Genomic DNA, 17,804 nt, shown 5'->3' on the forward strand with positions numbered 1-17,804 from the left:
CAGGGAGTAGGTGCTTTGGAAATGATAAAAATGGGTGGGAACTGTAAGGGCCTATTTAGCCAGAGCGATTCCATCTTGGATTAAACAGTCATTTTGTTGTTTATGCAGTAAAACTTAAACTGACCCTGCCCCCCACTCCAGGGGACTTACTTAAAAGCAAGCCCGGGAAACCAGTCCCAGGTAACAAAGCTCAAATACAAGGGTGGGTCAGGCCAGGTGGAGGTATCCAATCAGTGGCGGTGCATACTGTCTCCCTACCTACCAAAGAGTGTGGGTCCCACATTTTGGGTGCCAATTCTGACCAAGGTGATAGGCTAGTTCAAATATCTACTAGGGTAAATTATAATTCGATTGGTCACTTATGTGTGACCTAGCATGACTGTGCGGCTTTCTCTGTGTGTTACAATTTCATTGGCCACCTGCGCGTGGCCAACCACATGGCCTTTGCCCTTAAAAGCTAGTCTGTAAGGCAGAGAGAGATCGCCTCTTTGCAAGAGACGGCCCTGGTTGGTCAGTTTGATTCTCGATGCTTGGCGCGAAATAAAGCTCTGCTTGACTTTTGCTTTGTATCAGTCTCATTCTTTTGACCATGGACCCAACAGGAACCAAGTTCCAAACAGCGGGAAAAGACCCCAGTGGATTAGCATGCATTCTTCCCTATAACTCCTGTCCTACAGTAACCTATAACTTCATTATAATACATTTACATTGTGGTTTTGACCCCCCTCACTGCAAGGGAAGACTGCATAAGAGTTCTGACAAAGACCCTAGGGAGCCAAAAACTCCCCCTCCTGACAGATAGGAGGAGTTTGTTAGATGATTGAAAGCAACCTTAGTCAGAGACCACCTTAGCAATGACTCAGAACTTTGTAAACATAAAAAGAAAAGACAACCTTGACAACCTGCCCACTCCCCAACCTTAAGAGTACTTTCACTTTGATGCTTGCTTGCTTAAGAGTCTGGCTCTGAATTCTTTCTTGGCCCAACTCAAGAAATGAGGCTGGGGAACAGGACTCTCTGCTAACATAATCCATCACATTTTCTTTGTTATGGAAATTTCTAAAATACCGTTGGATAAGAATAAAAAGAAAATAATTCTTCCTTATAGTCTCAGACTTCTAATCTTTGAAACCTAATGGGATAGTTAGGGGTAAAAATATTTAATAATATCAGAAAATATTCTGATTTTGACAAGTGTTTATTTACTGACTCTTTGGTGAATTATATATTATATATTATTGCTATAAATTAAGAATTCCATCATAATTTACAGTAATTAAATTGACTCAAACTATTGCTCTGAATGGTTAATTCAATCGTATTATTGATACACAAGAGGCTAGTTCACAGTCTTTTATATTTCTATATATCCTTTATGTTATATAACATTGCATAAAATTTAAAGAAGAAAATTCTGACGTTTCATTTTTAAAACAGGAAAGTACTTTTTCCAATTTTCTTAATTTTAAGAAATGGCTACAAAATGGGTAGGAATACAAAAATCACTGCCTGAGGGCCACTGCATTAACAAAGTACACTCTCTATTCTGACATGTACTTGCACAAATATCTCTGACCATTGTCATTTACTGTTGATTTTAATGTTCAAAGGAAGACTAAAGACACAATTGCTTTAAAATTATACTACTAGGTGTTTTTCATCCATTCTCAATTGTTCCTGCCTCCATTATCCCAAGTTTGAATTGGCAATTAGTGGATCGCTCTCCACAAATTTACAAAAGATTCAAAAAATAATGAATCATTATACTTTAAAAGAACATTTTATAAAAATAACTCTCTATTGACTATACTTTAAATTTAAAAGTTATTTCCAGATCTGTCATTTATATGGACATTTTCAGAGTAGTTTTAGAGAGCATTCTACTTATCTAAGGGCTAGGAACCTGATGGAGAATGAGCATGGGTTAAAAAGAGAAATTATTTTTAATTCTCCTTTAAAGAAATATATCCAAGATTTTGGATATCACACAATAATATGTACATGTGGATGGGTGTATAATATAATAATCTAGTAAAAAGAGTTCAGGAATTTATAGAGAAGATAGCCATCCAATTTATCAAATATGTAATAATATAATAAGGTATAATAATAAAAGGACAGCAGCCACTGGAAGATTCGTGAAAAAAATTAAGGTATGTTACAAAGCTTACTTGAAAATCCAATAAAGAGAAGATGTAAACACATAAAACTATGGAGAAATATTTGAGAACTATCCAGAACACATCAATGTTTGCCAGATGAGGGAAGCCAGATGACTGAAAATAGAATATGGAAGTCATGTGGCAAGATTACTCTGAAATTATCAACCAGACCTATCCTTGAATTAGTTTAACCACATCCTGGCTCATTTTTGACTCACTTCCTCCAGGCTCCACATAAAAGACATTCTCCTTATGTGCAAGGAATATCTTCCTTATAACTGTCCTAGAACCCCAAACACTTCCTCTAGTCTAATTCAACCTTATGATGTTTCCCATTTAACATCTGATTCCAATTAGTTGAGGTAACAAATGCTGTGCCTTTGCTACCTTCATTCTTCAAATCAATGTACAATGTATATTCTTCAAGACATTGCAGTATGAATTTTTTCCAGACTAGTCCAATGATATCATTGACCCTAACGTCTCTTATAATCTCATAATAGCCAAATTCAGCAGATATATTTCAGTTCATACTTTGTTGGTCACTTTTGTTTGCAATTTATTGTACTGGAAACCTAGAACCTACAGTAAAAGTCTTCAAATGACCATTGATTGCTCTAGCCTCTCTGACACACGTGTAACAGAAAGGCTTTGCTTCAAATATCACCCGATTATCTGTCTTCTCCTTTATTTCTTCGTCTTTTAGCACAGGCCCTAATTATCTCTCACTTGACCTAACTCACTTGCTCTCCCTACTTCCATCCTTCTGTAGACTTCCTTGTTCTCTAGTTTCCCTGTTTTTCTATGTCAGCTCATCTTAGCCTCATAGAAGAGAGTCCATAGTCTTCCATGACCTGGCTACCTACTTTCCAGCTGTATCTAACCCTACCATTACTCCATCCCCAAAATATCACATTCCAGTAACAGTTAAGTTATTGAATGTTTTTTCACATCATACCTCTTTTTGCTTTTGCAGATGCTGCTTTATTTGCTCTTCTGTCCCTCTCTCTCTTCTACAAGGTAACACCTTTTCATCAATAGATTTATCCCAAATACCAAGTCTCCCCTTCAGCTACAATAGGTACCCCTTTTTATTATAAAATAGTCCATTAATATCTATAAAAATTTCCTTTAGTATATATATGTTTTGTATTCAGCTTCCCCCTAAACAATAAAGGACTTTAGTAAAGTTGATTATTTTATGTTATTTTAGATTATTAATATTTGAAACTGCAGCCAAAAGTTGGAATTCCAGTATTTTGATATAAGGTGATAGAAAAATCACAAGAAATGATCATTGTCAGGGGAAAGTAGGATTATAAGATGTCTGTGCCATATTAGGGAAGTAATTTCAGAAGTACCCCTAGGTCAGACAGTATTTAATTTGCTTATTTTAAATAGGAAAAAGCCACTGGCATTGCATTTGTCTGCTTTTTTGTGATGACAAATGACCCTTAAATTTCAGGCTTAAAAAAAAGTACTTTATTTCTTATTTATGTAATGTGTCTGCACCTGCAGATGAGCTGGGAGTCTGCTTCACTTGTCTTCATCATGGTGTTCAAGGTGAAGGAGAATTCTCTCTTGTGGCATGCTAGTTTCATGTCAGAAGGAGAGAACATACTAAGAAACATGTGATTCTTCTAGCAACGTGAGTTCAGTCATAGTGTCTACTGTGTTTGCTTATAAACCACCGGCCAAAAGAAGTCATCAATCGGGTGGGATGCATAATTCTTCCACTAGAAGCACCATAATCCACAGGGCAATGAGCAGTAACATATAACCTCTTTAAGGGAGGAGAGATAGGTATTTGCGAAAAACTATACACAGGCATTGAGAAATATAGTAAGAAAGTCATAGAGGGAGATAAGAAAAAAAATTCCTAATATTTAGGATTACTGGAACCACAGAGGAACCTACCAAAAATATCTTTCAACTAATTATTGAAACAAAAGTGTATGAACTGGAAGAAAGGAAACGTGACGAAGTTTTCAAAGAGCAAAAAATAAAAGAAAGGGCAGAGCTTCTTCCAGACCCAAGATTTTATAAGGGAGAAATGAAATGTCCATAACTAGTCGCCTGGAGACTTCTTTCAGGATTCCAGTGTACTTGAGGAGGAAGGAGACAAGTAAAGAAGGTCCAAGATAAAATCCAAATCAGTTAGGATAAAAATCAGTATCAATTAAGAGAGAGGGTTTTCAACATAAGTTGAGGAAAAGGTCATAGAACAAGTCAAATTTGTAACTGAAGAAAGAAAAGATAATGTGGATAAAGCTACTGCTTTTATTTATTTATTTATTTATTTATTTATTTATTTGTTTTTTAAGAGAGGGGACACAAGCAGGAGGAGTGGGAGAGGGAGAAGCAGGCTTCCCGCCAGGCAGGGAGCCTGATGCGGGGTTCGATCCCAAGACCCTGGGACCATGACCTGAGCCGAAGGCAGATGCTTAACAACTGAGCCACCCAGGCACCCCTACTACTTTTATTTTATTATTTTTTTTTTGGACCCTTCAACTTTTCATTGAAATGTCCTCAAGAGGTTTTACAGGAGAGAACTAATAGGGGGATACTTTTAAGGAGAGTTCAAAATTTAAAAGGAGCCAGTCACCAGTAAGCAGCACAAGAGTCAATAAGACTGGAGGAGAATGATTTTTTCTGGCTGAGGTAAAAGCAGAATTGAGAGCAAAGCACAGATGAACTGGTGGCATCAGTCAATGCATTCCCTTGACAGGGTCCAACTGCATCTTCCTGAAGGGGAATAAATCAATGGTTGATTTTTGTGAACACTGTTACTTTGAAGAACAGTGGTGCCAGGAATTCTAAGGTTTCAGAGTTGGTGACCATAAAGGGAAAATGTGACTAATTAGAAGAAGTGGAGATAAAGCAGTGTTCGGGTAAAGGGCAGATTAGGATCTGTAGTTGATTCTGTTAGAGGAAATTGGGATGTGGAAGGAGAATGATTTGCCTTTGGGAGGCTCAGTGTGATGCAGACAGAACAGAAAACCACCTATGTGATTGATCTGAGTGGCACAAAAGAACACAATCCCATGTTATCTACTTGTGAACTCTGACATAATAGGACCAGACATGCAGAACTGAATATCCCAGTTTGAGTGCAAACCATGATGGACTTGAAGATTCAAACTTTGTTAACTGAACACACTCATACCCAAATAAAGCCTCCTTCAAAACACATATAATCATGTATAAACATTCACAGATAAATTAGTATGGAAACAGATTAGAACACTTATTAAATATATTAAGGTAGAAGTTACAATAGCAAAGTAGTTACTAAAGGGAGAACATGCTATGTCTGTTAAATAACATTTCCTTTTTTAAAAAAATATTTTATTTAAAGAGAAAGAGAAAGAGAGCACAAGCAGGGGAACAGCAGGCAGAGAGAGAAGCAGGGTCCCACTGAGCAAGGAGCCTGATGTGGGGCTCTTTCTCAGGACCCTGGGATCATGACCTGAGCACAAGGCAGATGCTTATCCAACAGAGCCACCCGGGTGCCCCAATACTTACTTTTTAATATCAGACTTGAGTTACTGTTTTAGTGTAAAAATATGTGCATAACTTGATACTCACATATACATATACAAAACATATAACAGTAAAAATTTATATACTGCCTCCAAAACTCAACATGTAAGAACTAATATTATAATTCCCATTTTCATGAAAGAATACTTGGCACCATGACTTGTCTGTGACAAAATGCACTTTTATATGCCAACATAAATTATTTTGGAAATAAAGCACAGTAGAGAGTTGTTAATAGTTAAACTCAATAGTGTAAGCTATCTTTGTTTACTGTATATAGTAGAAAGAAATAGCTTGAGATGCTTATTGGTAATAGAAATACATGGAGATACATATATAGATACACACCTCCAATTTAAACCTATTCTGAAATCTGCCCCCTGTGTTGAAGGTCAAAACCTCTGGACTATGGTACTCATAATAAATACCAGACTCTTTACTTCTAAAAAAGAAATCTTCTCCTCTGAAGCCCTGGCCCTTTGGTCTCCTCCATTAGCATGTGTAATTTCTACCAGACTGCTTAATTTCTAGGTCATACCATCTAGTCTATTCCATTGTATTATCCACAAATCTCAGTTAATTATGAACTTCGAGAAGGAGAGAAAATGATAACAGAGTTTTCATATTCTTTTCCTCTTTCAGCATGAACTTTGTGGTCAAACTACCTTTGCTGCAGGTAGTGAAAGACCGATGAACTTTTGGTTTTATTTATTTTTTGCTATTTTTTAAAAATCCAATTAATTACCATAGAGTATATCATTAATTTCAGATGTAGTATTTAGTTATCGATTGCATGTAACACCCGGTGCACATTACATCACATGCCCTCCTTAATGCCCATCACCCAGTTACCTTATCCCCTCACCTCCCTTCCCCTCCCTTCCCCTGCCTCTTCATCAACATTCAGTTTGTTTCCTAAGATTAAGAGTTTCTTATGGTTTGTCTCCCTGTTTAATTTCATCTTGTTTTATTTTTCTCTCTCTTCCTCTATGATCCTCTGTTTTGTTTCTTAAATCCCACATATGAGTGAAGCTGTATGATAATTGTCTTTCTCTGATTTAGTTATTTCACTCAGCATGATACCCTCCAGTTCCATCCATGTTGTTGCAAATGGAAAGATTTCTGGCTAAAGTTAACAAGACAGTAAACAACAAGTGTTGGCAAAGATGTGGAGAAAGGGGAACCCTCCTACACTGTTGGTGGGAATGCAAGCTGGTGCAGCCACTCTGGAAAACAGTATGGAAGTTCCTCAAAAGTTAAAAAATAGAGCTACCCTATAGCCCAGTGACTGCACTACTAGGTATTTACCCAAAGGATACAAACATTGTGATCCAAAGGGGCACCTGCACCCCAATGTTTATAGCAGCAATGTCCACAATAGCCAAACTATGGAAAGAGCCCAGATGTCCATCAACAAATCAGTGGATAAAGATGTGGTACATGTACCCAATGGAATATTACTCAGCCAAAGAACTCTTTCAGATCTATATGAGATTCCTAGTGTTCTCCAGTCTTCAAGAAACTGGAGAGATAGCTCATGGCAGGATGAAGATTGGAATCAGAAGAAGACACAAATTTATTTCTCCATCCTTCCCCTAACTTACAGGAAACATGTGGCTAACTCCTCAGTTTTATATTTTGCCTATTCTAAAAAGAAAAAAAATGACATTCTGCTTATAGAATCCTGTCATTATAGTTATCATTAATTTGTTATTTTATTTTACTTTATTTTTTAGAGGGGTAGGGGCAGCGGAAGAGGGACAGAGAGAATCTTACGCAGGTTCCACACCAAGCATGGAGCCTGATAAGGGCTCAATCTCACAACCCTGAGATCATGACTGGAGCTAAAATCAAGAGCTGGACGCTTAACCGACTGAGCCACATAGGCACCCCTAACTTGTTATTTTATTTTTTTTTAAGATTTTTATTTATTTATTTATTTGACAGAAAGAAATCACAAGTAGAGAGGCAGGCAGAGAGAGAGAGGAGGAAGCAGGCTCCCTGCTGAGCAGAGAACCCCATGTGGGGCTCTATCCCAGGACCCTGGGATCATGACCTGAGCTGAAAGCAGAGGCTTTAACCCACTGAGCCACCCAGGTGCCCCTTAACTTGTTATTTTAAAGCAGAAGAAAAAACTAAAAGTACATTTGTGTCGTGTCACTACCAGTATTTCCATATGTCTGAAACATAGGCTGCTCATGGCTGAATGTTAAGGAAGAGGGGCTGGTGATCATAAAAGGTTTCTTGTGCCAAAAAAAGCAGTTTTGACCTTGTCTTGAAGGTAATGGGAAGCACTGACAATTTTAAGTGTTGAAAGGCTGGATGGAGAAGAAGTAGAAATTATGGGGCGCCTAGGTGGCTCAGTGGGTTAAGCCTCTGCTTTTGGCTCAGGTCATGATCTCAGGGTCCTGGGATTGATACCTGCATCTGGCTCTCTGCTCAGCAGGGAGCCTGTTTCCCCCTCTCTCTGCCTGCCTCTCTGCCTACTTGTGATCTCTCTCTGTCAAATGAACAAATAAAATCTTAAAAAACAAACAAACAAACAAATAAAAGTAGAAATTATGAGCCTGAGTAGAGGAGACAACTTGTAGCAATTCAAGGGGGGGGAAAAAAAAAAAAAACCTTTTTTTTTTTTTTTTTTTAAATGAAAGGTCTTCACTCTTAAGGAGGGCATCATGGTAGAATATATTTAAGAGATGTTAAAAAAAAATGAGGTGACATGTCATTTACAGATTAGATTACCAAAATAGAGACAACTAGAATAACCTTAAAATATCTTCTGGCCTCACAGAATGTCATGTTAACACAGGCAGGAAATATAGCAGGAGAAGCCTAGTTTGGAAGAAGAGATGTCATCGTGATGCCATAAACTTAGTCATTAATCTCCTTGTGGAAACAATTATTAACTTTAAATTTAAGAAAACCGACAAAATTGTTAAAGAGATTCATTTAAGCAACAAGGGATGCATGCAATTTAAAAGTAGAATCTAGTATGATACTTAACTATGTTTCACTTGGCATTCTTTCAACAACTAGAAAGCCGGCAAAAGGCAATGATTCTCTCACAAGACTCTTTGTAAAAAAGATGATGGTGTTGCATAAGTCACGGATCCTGCCCTTGAGGCTACACACAATGTAATAGATGCTATCACTGAGGTGAGGAGATTTCCTCCAGGTAGAGAAGAGGTATATTAGGAGCGCTGTATTCACTGGCTGCCCTTTCAATAAATATATTGCTAACATGCCATAATAAAATAGGTACAAATTATTCGCTGCTTACCATTAACAATAACGATGATATCACGGAAGTCAATTTCTCCCCTAGCCTCCACTCTTCCTTCACATCTGTATATACCTTCATCACTTTTATTGATGTTGAGAATCTGCAGATTATTGTTGGCTAGCATAGCAAAGCGATCTGGAAAGTAAGCAAAGGGGAGGAAATGATATCAGTAATTGAAAGCAGAGTCCAGTGTGCTCTAAATTGCCAAGAGTTAAAATATGGCACTTGTCTGACACTATCAAACTTTTCATCAACAAACAAATTCAAATTTGAAAGTAAAATGTAATTTCATGGCTTCAATTTTTCCACTCCACACTGCCTTGTAACACCTTTTTTTTCTAAAACACATTCGAGACTTTATTTCCACATAAAATGGTTAGGCTATTATTTTCCCTTTGGTACTTTGAATGCAGAAATGATACACAAAAGAACAATGTTGAGAGATTAGATATTGCAGACATGAAGACATTTTGTAGCAACTTGAGTATGGAAAAGGGTTAGAAAATTGATTGAACAGCCTTCCTCACACAATAATTAAACTAATAATTCTGCATATCCCGAGGAGGCAGCTAAATGATACAATAATATTCAAGTCACATAGAGGACATATAAAGTGGCCATATCTCTAACTTACTTGAATTTTTTTTCTCTAAATGCAGATAATCCACTTCAGGAATGAACAGATTAGACTTAATTTTATTCCAAGATTTCATTTTAGGTGTGAGTATATGCATATGAATACACATTAAAAATAAGCTGTTAGAGGGCATGCATTAGTTGATTGCTTAAAATAATCTGACTACCCTAGCCAGCATCTCAGCCTGACAGTGTTTCCACAGTGTCTGGCCTGAGTTTTTAATCATCGCAATTTTGTTGCAGTGTTAAGACCTTTTCCCTTCTGGTTTAGTAAAGAATGGTCTGACTTCTAGTCTTATTTTAAAACATGTTGCAAAAGCAATATCTTCAATTTCCTTAATTAACACATCATTGGACATCATCTAGTTGGTATTTACAGTATTTGAGATACTTTGGTAAGTAAGAGATATATGCGTGACCCCTTGGACCCATTAGTTTAAGGTGTTCATCTCTGGGATATTTACTGTTATACCATTAAATGTTACTTTTTGGACCTATTCCAGTGTTTACTGCTCTTTCCCTATCTGCTGGCTTGATGGGTTAGGGCAAACATGGAAACCACATGAGTAAAAGCTAGAGCCTCCCTCAGCCTGGAGCGCTGAAGGGATGTGTGGGGTACACTCTTACCCTCACCCTTGCTGCCAACTGAACTTTGTATAACTGAGAAATAAACTGCTATGATATCAGTCAGTTTGGGGTTCAATTCAGGTTTGGGGTTCACCTGCCATAGCGATTCCTTAATGCAATTCCTTAATGCCATACCAATTCTACTTGGGGCTACAAATACAAATAGGGAAGTGATCAGACTATGGGAGGACTATGCTTCCTATAGGTAAGCAAGAGAGAAAATAAACAAAGAGTAGAAATAAGTAGATTCAGAGGATCCCAGAGATGGAAAATATTGATTATAAAGCTGCAGACATGATTATCAGCTCAGGAAGTACAGTAAACCCCCCCAACCCCCCATCCATGGTTTTGCCCTCTGCAGTTTCATTTGTCTGCAGTCAGCCATGGTCTGGAAGCAGATGATCCTCCTTCTGACATTTTATCAGGGATCAAAATAGGCCTAACCCTACATCACCTCTTGCATCTCATAGCATAGGCATTGTATCATCATGTCATAAAAGGAAAAAAGGTGAGTACAGTACAGTAAGCTATTTTGAGAGACAGTGGTCCCATTCACACAACTTTTGTTATAGTATATTGTTATAATCGTTCTATTTTGTTATTAGCAATTGCTTGTAATCTCTTAATTTATAAATTAAATGCCTAAGGTATAAATTAAACTTTACCATAGTTTTTTTTTTTTTTTAATGAGAAAACAGTATAGGATTTGGAACTATTTGTGGTTTTAAGCATCCACTGGGGGTCTTAAAATGTATCCCCTGTAGACAAGGGGGGACTACTCCACAAACTTTCCCATAATGTTTATTTCTTCTTTAAGTTGACCCTAAGAAGGGAGACACAAATATTCATGCTTTCCCCTGGTAAATTTTCCTTTTCTCCAAGGAAGCTTGAAGAAAAATAATCTGCAAGAAATTTTAAATTTAAACTCAAAGAAGTCCTAGAGTAACTCAGAACTCATAAAAATTTAGAATGTTTCAAGGACAATGAAAAGATCTATTCAAGCATGTGGCTGGAAATTAGGGTGGGAAGCAATTATCAACTTAAGAAGTTCAAATTTAGATTGGGATGCATATAATCATACCTTGATAACTGCAATATTATATTTTTAAATTACTAAACTGTGTATTATCATTTAACTCTAATGTTCTTTAATGATTAGAGTGTATTTAGTTAAAAAACAGTAAGGGGAAGAATTATTATTATTTTTTGGGGGGAAGAATTATTTTAATCAGGAAGGCAATACTTGATATTACAAGGAAATAATTTGAATGTATATAATGCATAATTTGATGGGAATAAATCAGTGTTTCTTCTAATGGTAAAATTTTAGTTTCAAATGGCCATTTTAATAAATTACTTCTACTGGCTGAGAGGAAACTATTAGAATATTAGGAAAACAGTAGTTACCTGCTAAATTGAAATACATATCAATGTTTCAAAACAGAGAACAAACTATATGAAAATCTCATGTCAAATTCTAGGTATGTATGTAAAGTCCATGGAATGATGTTAGTAAGCTATCAAATGGCAGAAAACATTTGAAGAGAGCACTGCTTCCATCACACATAACAATGGACGTTAGAACTATCTGATTATTAGAGATTATTCATTTTTCTCAATTATACAGAACTTCATTAAAAACCAAATTTTCATTATTGCAATCAGAAAAATAAATGAAATAAGATAATACTCAATAAGCGATCTGCTTTATGCTCCTTCAATCAGATTTTTTTTCGAGCCCTCTTCTCATTCCCCAGCCACTGAAGGTTGGTCTCATCTGTTCTTATGGCTTCAATCACCATCTATATTTTGAGACACAATTTTTCTTCAGATCAGACCATTATATGACTATAAAAGTGCTTAATGGTAGACCAGATATAGCTCCTGGGAAGGGCTGTAAGTATTTTAATCTCAGCAAATTTAAAGTTTAGCTTACTATCTCCACCTGAAATTTCTCGTATGGTCTTTCCAGGTCTGTCTTCATGTCTTTATGTTGAACTATTTGCCCAAGTCAAATTCCTTGAGCCATCCTTGATTTCTCCATCTTTCTCTATCTGCATATTCAATCAAACCCCATGTCCTGTCACTTCCCTCTTTATCATTACTTGGTCTAAATCTCCTTCTCCTTCAGCAATTATTTCATTAGGGTCTGAACTGTTACCAGTGCCTGGAGTTTTGTCTTGACTGCCATCCAATCCATCCTCCTCAATGAAGTACTAATAGCCTTCTCAAATTCATATCAGGTCATGTCACTGCCTTGATTAAAATCCTTTAGTGATGTTCTCTTTGGATAAATGCCAGATTCCTTTACAGAGATGTCAAGGCCATAATGACTTGACTCAACCTTCCTTTCCAGTTTCCTCTCTTATTAGTCTTTATGATCAATCCCGGTTTATATTTATAAGTATTCTAGTGTAAGTATTCTAGTTGCACTTATTCATAACTTCTCATTATAATGAACTAATTCTAGTTTCTGGAAAGCACCATTCATGATGTCTTTCACCTCTGGGCTGCTGCAGATGGTGTTTTTTTCCCTTCCTGAAAAGTCCCCACCACCCTTTGCCTGGCTAACCTCTTTTTCATAATTAAGGGTTACTTCTCTCTTCTGCAGGCATCTTGGACACCTTCTTTTGCCCTAAAAGTTGAGTTGACATTAGGAGAAGGAAAGGGGAAGTCAGTTGGGGGAAATCGGAGGGGGAGACAAATCATGAGAGACTGTGGAGTCTGAGAAACAAACTGAGGGTTTTGGAGGGGAGGGGAGTGGGGAGTTGGGTGATCCTGGTGGTAGGTATTAAGGAGGGCACGTATTGCATGGAGCACTGTGTGTGGTGCTTAAACAATGAATCTTGGAACACTGAAAAAAAAAAATAAAATTACAAAAACCCCCAAGTTGAGATGTTCTTTCTTTATCATTCTCTATCATTGCACTTTCCTTCTAATAGACCTCAGTATACCTTGTTTTCATTCATTTCTCTACTAATCTTTTCTACTAGATCATTAGTATTTTGAAGGCAGTGAACTTGTTTATCTTGTTAACTAGGACTCGCCACCATCCAGCATGTTAGATGGCAGGTACTAGGTTTTCAACAAGTAGTTCAAAATTGAATGAATTCTTATATTGGAAGTAGGCTACATAAAAAGAATATTGAACACTATTATTTTACCCATAGTTTTTGATGGAAACAAGGGTACCTCAGTAGTCAATGATCAAAGCATTTAGAATATTTTAGGGACAACTTTCAAATTGGCTGAGGTCGAATGAGCATCTGGACTAGCATATCCCTCCATTGGGATATTCAACTTTTGTAACAAAATGCCACATTTACTCCCTAAATGCTTGGATTCTCTTTAGCGGATGGATTTCTTTCAACAAGCCACATAGACAACCTCCACTTCAAATATCCTATTGGAATTTTAATTATAAATATCTGCCATACAACAGCTACCAAAAGCATGGCTAATAAGGTGGACATTTCCAAGCCTTCATTATGTCATCTGGAGCCTGCAAACTTTACTCACGTACCACGTTAAAGCTTCAGAAAGTTACCTGGACACACTACACTATTTCAAATCCCTTTACATGTTCCTTTCATAGTTATAAACTTAATCTTCTTCCATTAGCTCTAATAAAGGGGCCATTGAAGATATAATCAGGTAAAGAATATTATTTCTGGTAAATCCATTATGAATGCGCAAGTTGTTCAACAGTGAACTATGTGGAGTGTTTCTCCAATATTAAAAGGTTAGAAAAGTTTGTCCTTCCTCACAGTCCACATAAATACTTTATGTTCTAGGGTTAAAAAGAAAAAAAAATGTGTCATTTTTTTTCTTTGCTTGCCATGCAACCCTGAGCCAGGTTTACTCTAGACTAGTCACTTTCCTCTACATTCAATTTTTTTATTCTAGTTATAACCTGAGTGCACATCATCCTAGTAACACTGATCCTCAAGATTAAACAACTCAATGAGAAGGAAGGAGAAAGATAAATGTCATTGTGTGGCAAAACTGATATGTACGCAAATATTTAATTCATCCATTTAACAAATATTTATTATGCGCAAGTCTTATTTGAAACTCACAACTATTGTTGAAATTGGAGATAATAACCCACTGTTTACAGAGAGAGAATCTGAATTAGATACAGAGCTGTTAGAAAATTCAAAGCTACCAGGCCAAGGAAAGGAGTAGAGTCGTAATGGCATTCCAGCTTCAAATCATCTTGTCCCTGGATGCTGGGAAAAACTGTGGAAGCTATAGCACAGAGTAGCGCTCCTCCATTACCGTCACACTTAACTATCAATCTCTGCTTTGAGGCTTTTGTTCTCCGTGTCTTTTAAAAACTATAATTCATTTCAAAACCTTCATGTAATTAAGGTTTACAATAAACCAGATGTACACTTGAAGCCTAAGATGAGGCAATCTGAAAATGTTTAGACATTGTCATCTAACTGCTATAAAAGAACTGCCTTTTCTTTACGATTGAGGGAAAAAAATAGCTGAAAATACATTGCACAAAGTACTCATGGGATGAGCTAATGAAATATAAAGTAGCTATCCTGAAATAAAATAAGAGGAAATAAAGTATGATTTTTCACTATCTTATTATAAAAGAAGAAAAGAGAGAGGTAGTCAATAAGTGACAAGAGCTGAAAATGCTATGATGAGAGAAATTGTCTCAAAATTTAAAAAATGACTATTAAACGTGATTATGACATGTCCTCTGTACGTATTCAAAAATAGATACTATCTGCTTTCTCTCTCTCCTTTATGCTCTAAGTTTTAGCTCTTAGAAACACACAACGGAATCATCCAGGATGGAAAGTATTTGAAAAGATTCAATTATTTCATAACTCTCTGCAAATGCAGGTGCATTGAAAAATATTCTAAATTGAAAATGCTCCCAATGCACAATGGTAAAGTAGCATAATGTAAGCAAATTATGCTTTCAATTTCAGATGTCATGTTATTCTGGAATTTTAGCTCAGTCTGAATCAAAATTATGAAGACAATTTGAATGAATGTATTTTTCCATCTATTATCCATATGCATCTTACCATAATATTTAGAATATGTAGGTGTCTTTGAAAGAACACTGTCAGAATAATAAACAGGGCTCACCTAGATATTATTTTAACATTACATAGATGAGTCCAGGGGATGATGTTTGAACTGTAATGTGTAGAATTATAATGCATCAGGACTGAGTCCTTCACTCACTTATTATCCTTATACAGTTTACACTAATCTTTTCTTAAAAAGATGGGGTCAACAAACCTTTTCTGTAAATCTCCAAATGATAAATATTGTAGTGGTGGTGTTTTTTGGCCACTCCATCTGTGTCACAGCTGCTCAACCCTGTCCCCGAAGTGGCCCTGGCTACTATGTAATGGTCAGGTTTGGCTGTAACCTCACAACACCATACAGAGACAGCAGAGGGGCTGAATTGAGTCCGAGGTCCATTATCTGCCAACTCCCAACTTTAGAGTTTAAGTTGTTAGATGCTTGGAATCCAAAAAATAAAATTTCTATACACAGTCAGGTAGATTGAGTCTATTTAAAAATTGCACTATTATTAGAACATATAATTTAGGGAGTTACCAAAATACTAACTGTCGGAAATAGCGGTGACTTCCTCATTATGATACAACCAGCTGACAGCAGGGGCAGGTGAGCTGCTAACCCGGCAAACCACTTCGGCATCCTCTCCTTGTTTGAATTCTTGAGGAGATACCACTTCTTTGAAAGTGAGTTTTTCTGTTTCAAGAAAGTAAAACAAACCACAAAAGTATTATTTCTCTCTTCTCCCAGTAACATATTCCAAAATCTGACTGATGCGATCATGAAATCATCAGCTAACCCTAGATCTTTTAAAACCTTAGGCCGGGTAAGAATTCCTCTACTCCGGGTGCCTGGGTGGCTCAGTGGGATAAAGCCTCTGCCTTTGGCTCAGGTCATGATCCCAGGGTCCTGGGATCTAGCCCCGCATCATCGGGCTCTCTGCTCAGCAGGGACCCTGCTTCCCTCTCTCTCTCTGTGTCTGCCTCTCTGCCTACTTGTGATCTCTGTCAAATAAATAAATAAAATCTCCTCTACTCAAGAACTTCCCATCTCCCTGAGAGGAAAATTTGTAGTCCACATAATGCCGTACTAGGTTCTGTGTGAACTGGAGTCAGCCCCACAATTCTGATCCTGATTTCTTCTCTCTTTTCCTAGTCCCTGTGATCCAGACAAACTGTCTTCTTTGCAATCCCTTGAATACTCCAGGTTTGTTCCCATCCTCAGGCCTTGTGCTCCTTTGAATTCCTTCAGATTTCCCCTCAACCTTCACAGATAAAATAACCACCTCTCTTCCCAGTTCAACTCTCCCTCTCTTTACCACACTAACTTTCTTCACTATAGAATTCTATAGCATGTCTATCTAGCATCTATGTATTTGTCTAAGTTCATTCATTGTGTTTTTCTGCTTACTAAAATAATAAGTACCGAGTGCCAGTGACTTTTTTTTTTTTTTAAGGAGTGTCTAGGACTTAGAATATTGCTTGCCATGTAGTAGACACCCAATAAGTGTGTCAAATGAATGAAAGAATATGGGTATTTATGCTTGTTGAGAAATTTTCAGAAAAGTAATTCATTGTTCTTGCCAGGAAAAAAAAGTCATTTCTTTAGTTTACAAACAAAACACCAGGCACCTTCCTTTTCATCACTCAAAGTAATGAAAAATCTTTCCAAATACTATGTGAAATGATCACTTCAATTTATTTTTTTCTATTTATGAAATAGGTACAGTGGGGATCATATAAATAGATACACCATCTTTTTCTTTAGGAATTTTGAAACTAACAGGAGTAGGGGCAATGTTGAAATCAGGAAAAACGGCAGCAACATGTCAGCAAATTGCACTGGAGATCAAGGAGGAAGTCATGCTGTGGGAATCCTTTGCCTTTTTTTTTGTATCTTGTTTCTACAATAATAATAGTAATAGTAATAATAATAAAACTTTAAGGAAGAGATACCTTGAGTTAGTATTTTTAAAAATTTTATAATTTTTCAGATATTTTTCATTAATGTGGTAGAAATACTATCACATATTAATTGTAAGGCATTGTTCTAAAAACTTTATATAATATTAATAATTAATGTAGTGCTTAAAACAGCTTTACGTATGAGGTAGGCAATACTATTAAATCTATTTTATAGATGATAAAACTGAAGACAGAGAGGGTAGACATTTGCTAAAACCACAAAAGAAAGTGATAGAGCCTGGTTTCAAGCCTAGGGGGTCAACAGGCTTTAAGGTGTCTTAAACAGTTTCATGATTCTTGGGGCACCCTGGTCGTGCAGTTGGTTAAGCATGTGACTCTTGGTTTGGGCTCAGATCATGATCTCAGGGTCATGAGGTCCAGCCCTGTGCCAGGTTTCCTGCTCAGCTAAGATTCTGCTTAAGACTGTCTCTCCTCCTCTGTCTGCCCTTTCCCCTCCTCTAGAATAAGTAAATAACTCTTTAAAAAAGAAAGAAAGAAAGGTTAATGATTCCTAAATGTCAGAAGGGGGAA

At 36.8% G+C, this 17,804-nt stretch overlaps 1 protein-coding gene across 3 annotated transcripts in view; it reads right to left on the reverse strand.

Moving 5' to 3' along the window:
• Positions 1-17,804, reverse strand: part of NCAM2 (neural cell adhesion molecule 2) — a gene marked incomplete at both ends in the record, with an annotated part of 517,101 nt that overhangs the window by 200,030 nt on the left and 299,267 nt on the right. For 2 of the 3 annotated variants that reach the window (XM_080813026.1, XM_080813027.1), the window contains 2 exons: positions 8,986-9,123; positions 15,862-16,005. In XM_080813026.1, coding sequence (XP_080669152.1) covers positions 8,986-9,123; positions 15,862-16,005 — 282 coding nt within the window. The remainder of the gene's footprint in view (positions 1-8,985; positions 9,124-15,861; positions 16,006-17,804) is intronic. The other variant, XM_080813028.1, reaches the window with a different exon arrangement.

Source organism: Martes martes (genome assembly GCF_963455335.1).
Source record: "Martes martes genome assembly, chromosome: 1".
Lineage (NCBI taxonomy): Eukaryota > Metazoa > Chordata > Mammalia > Carnivora > Mustelidae > Martes > Martes martes.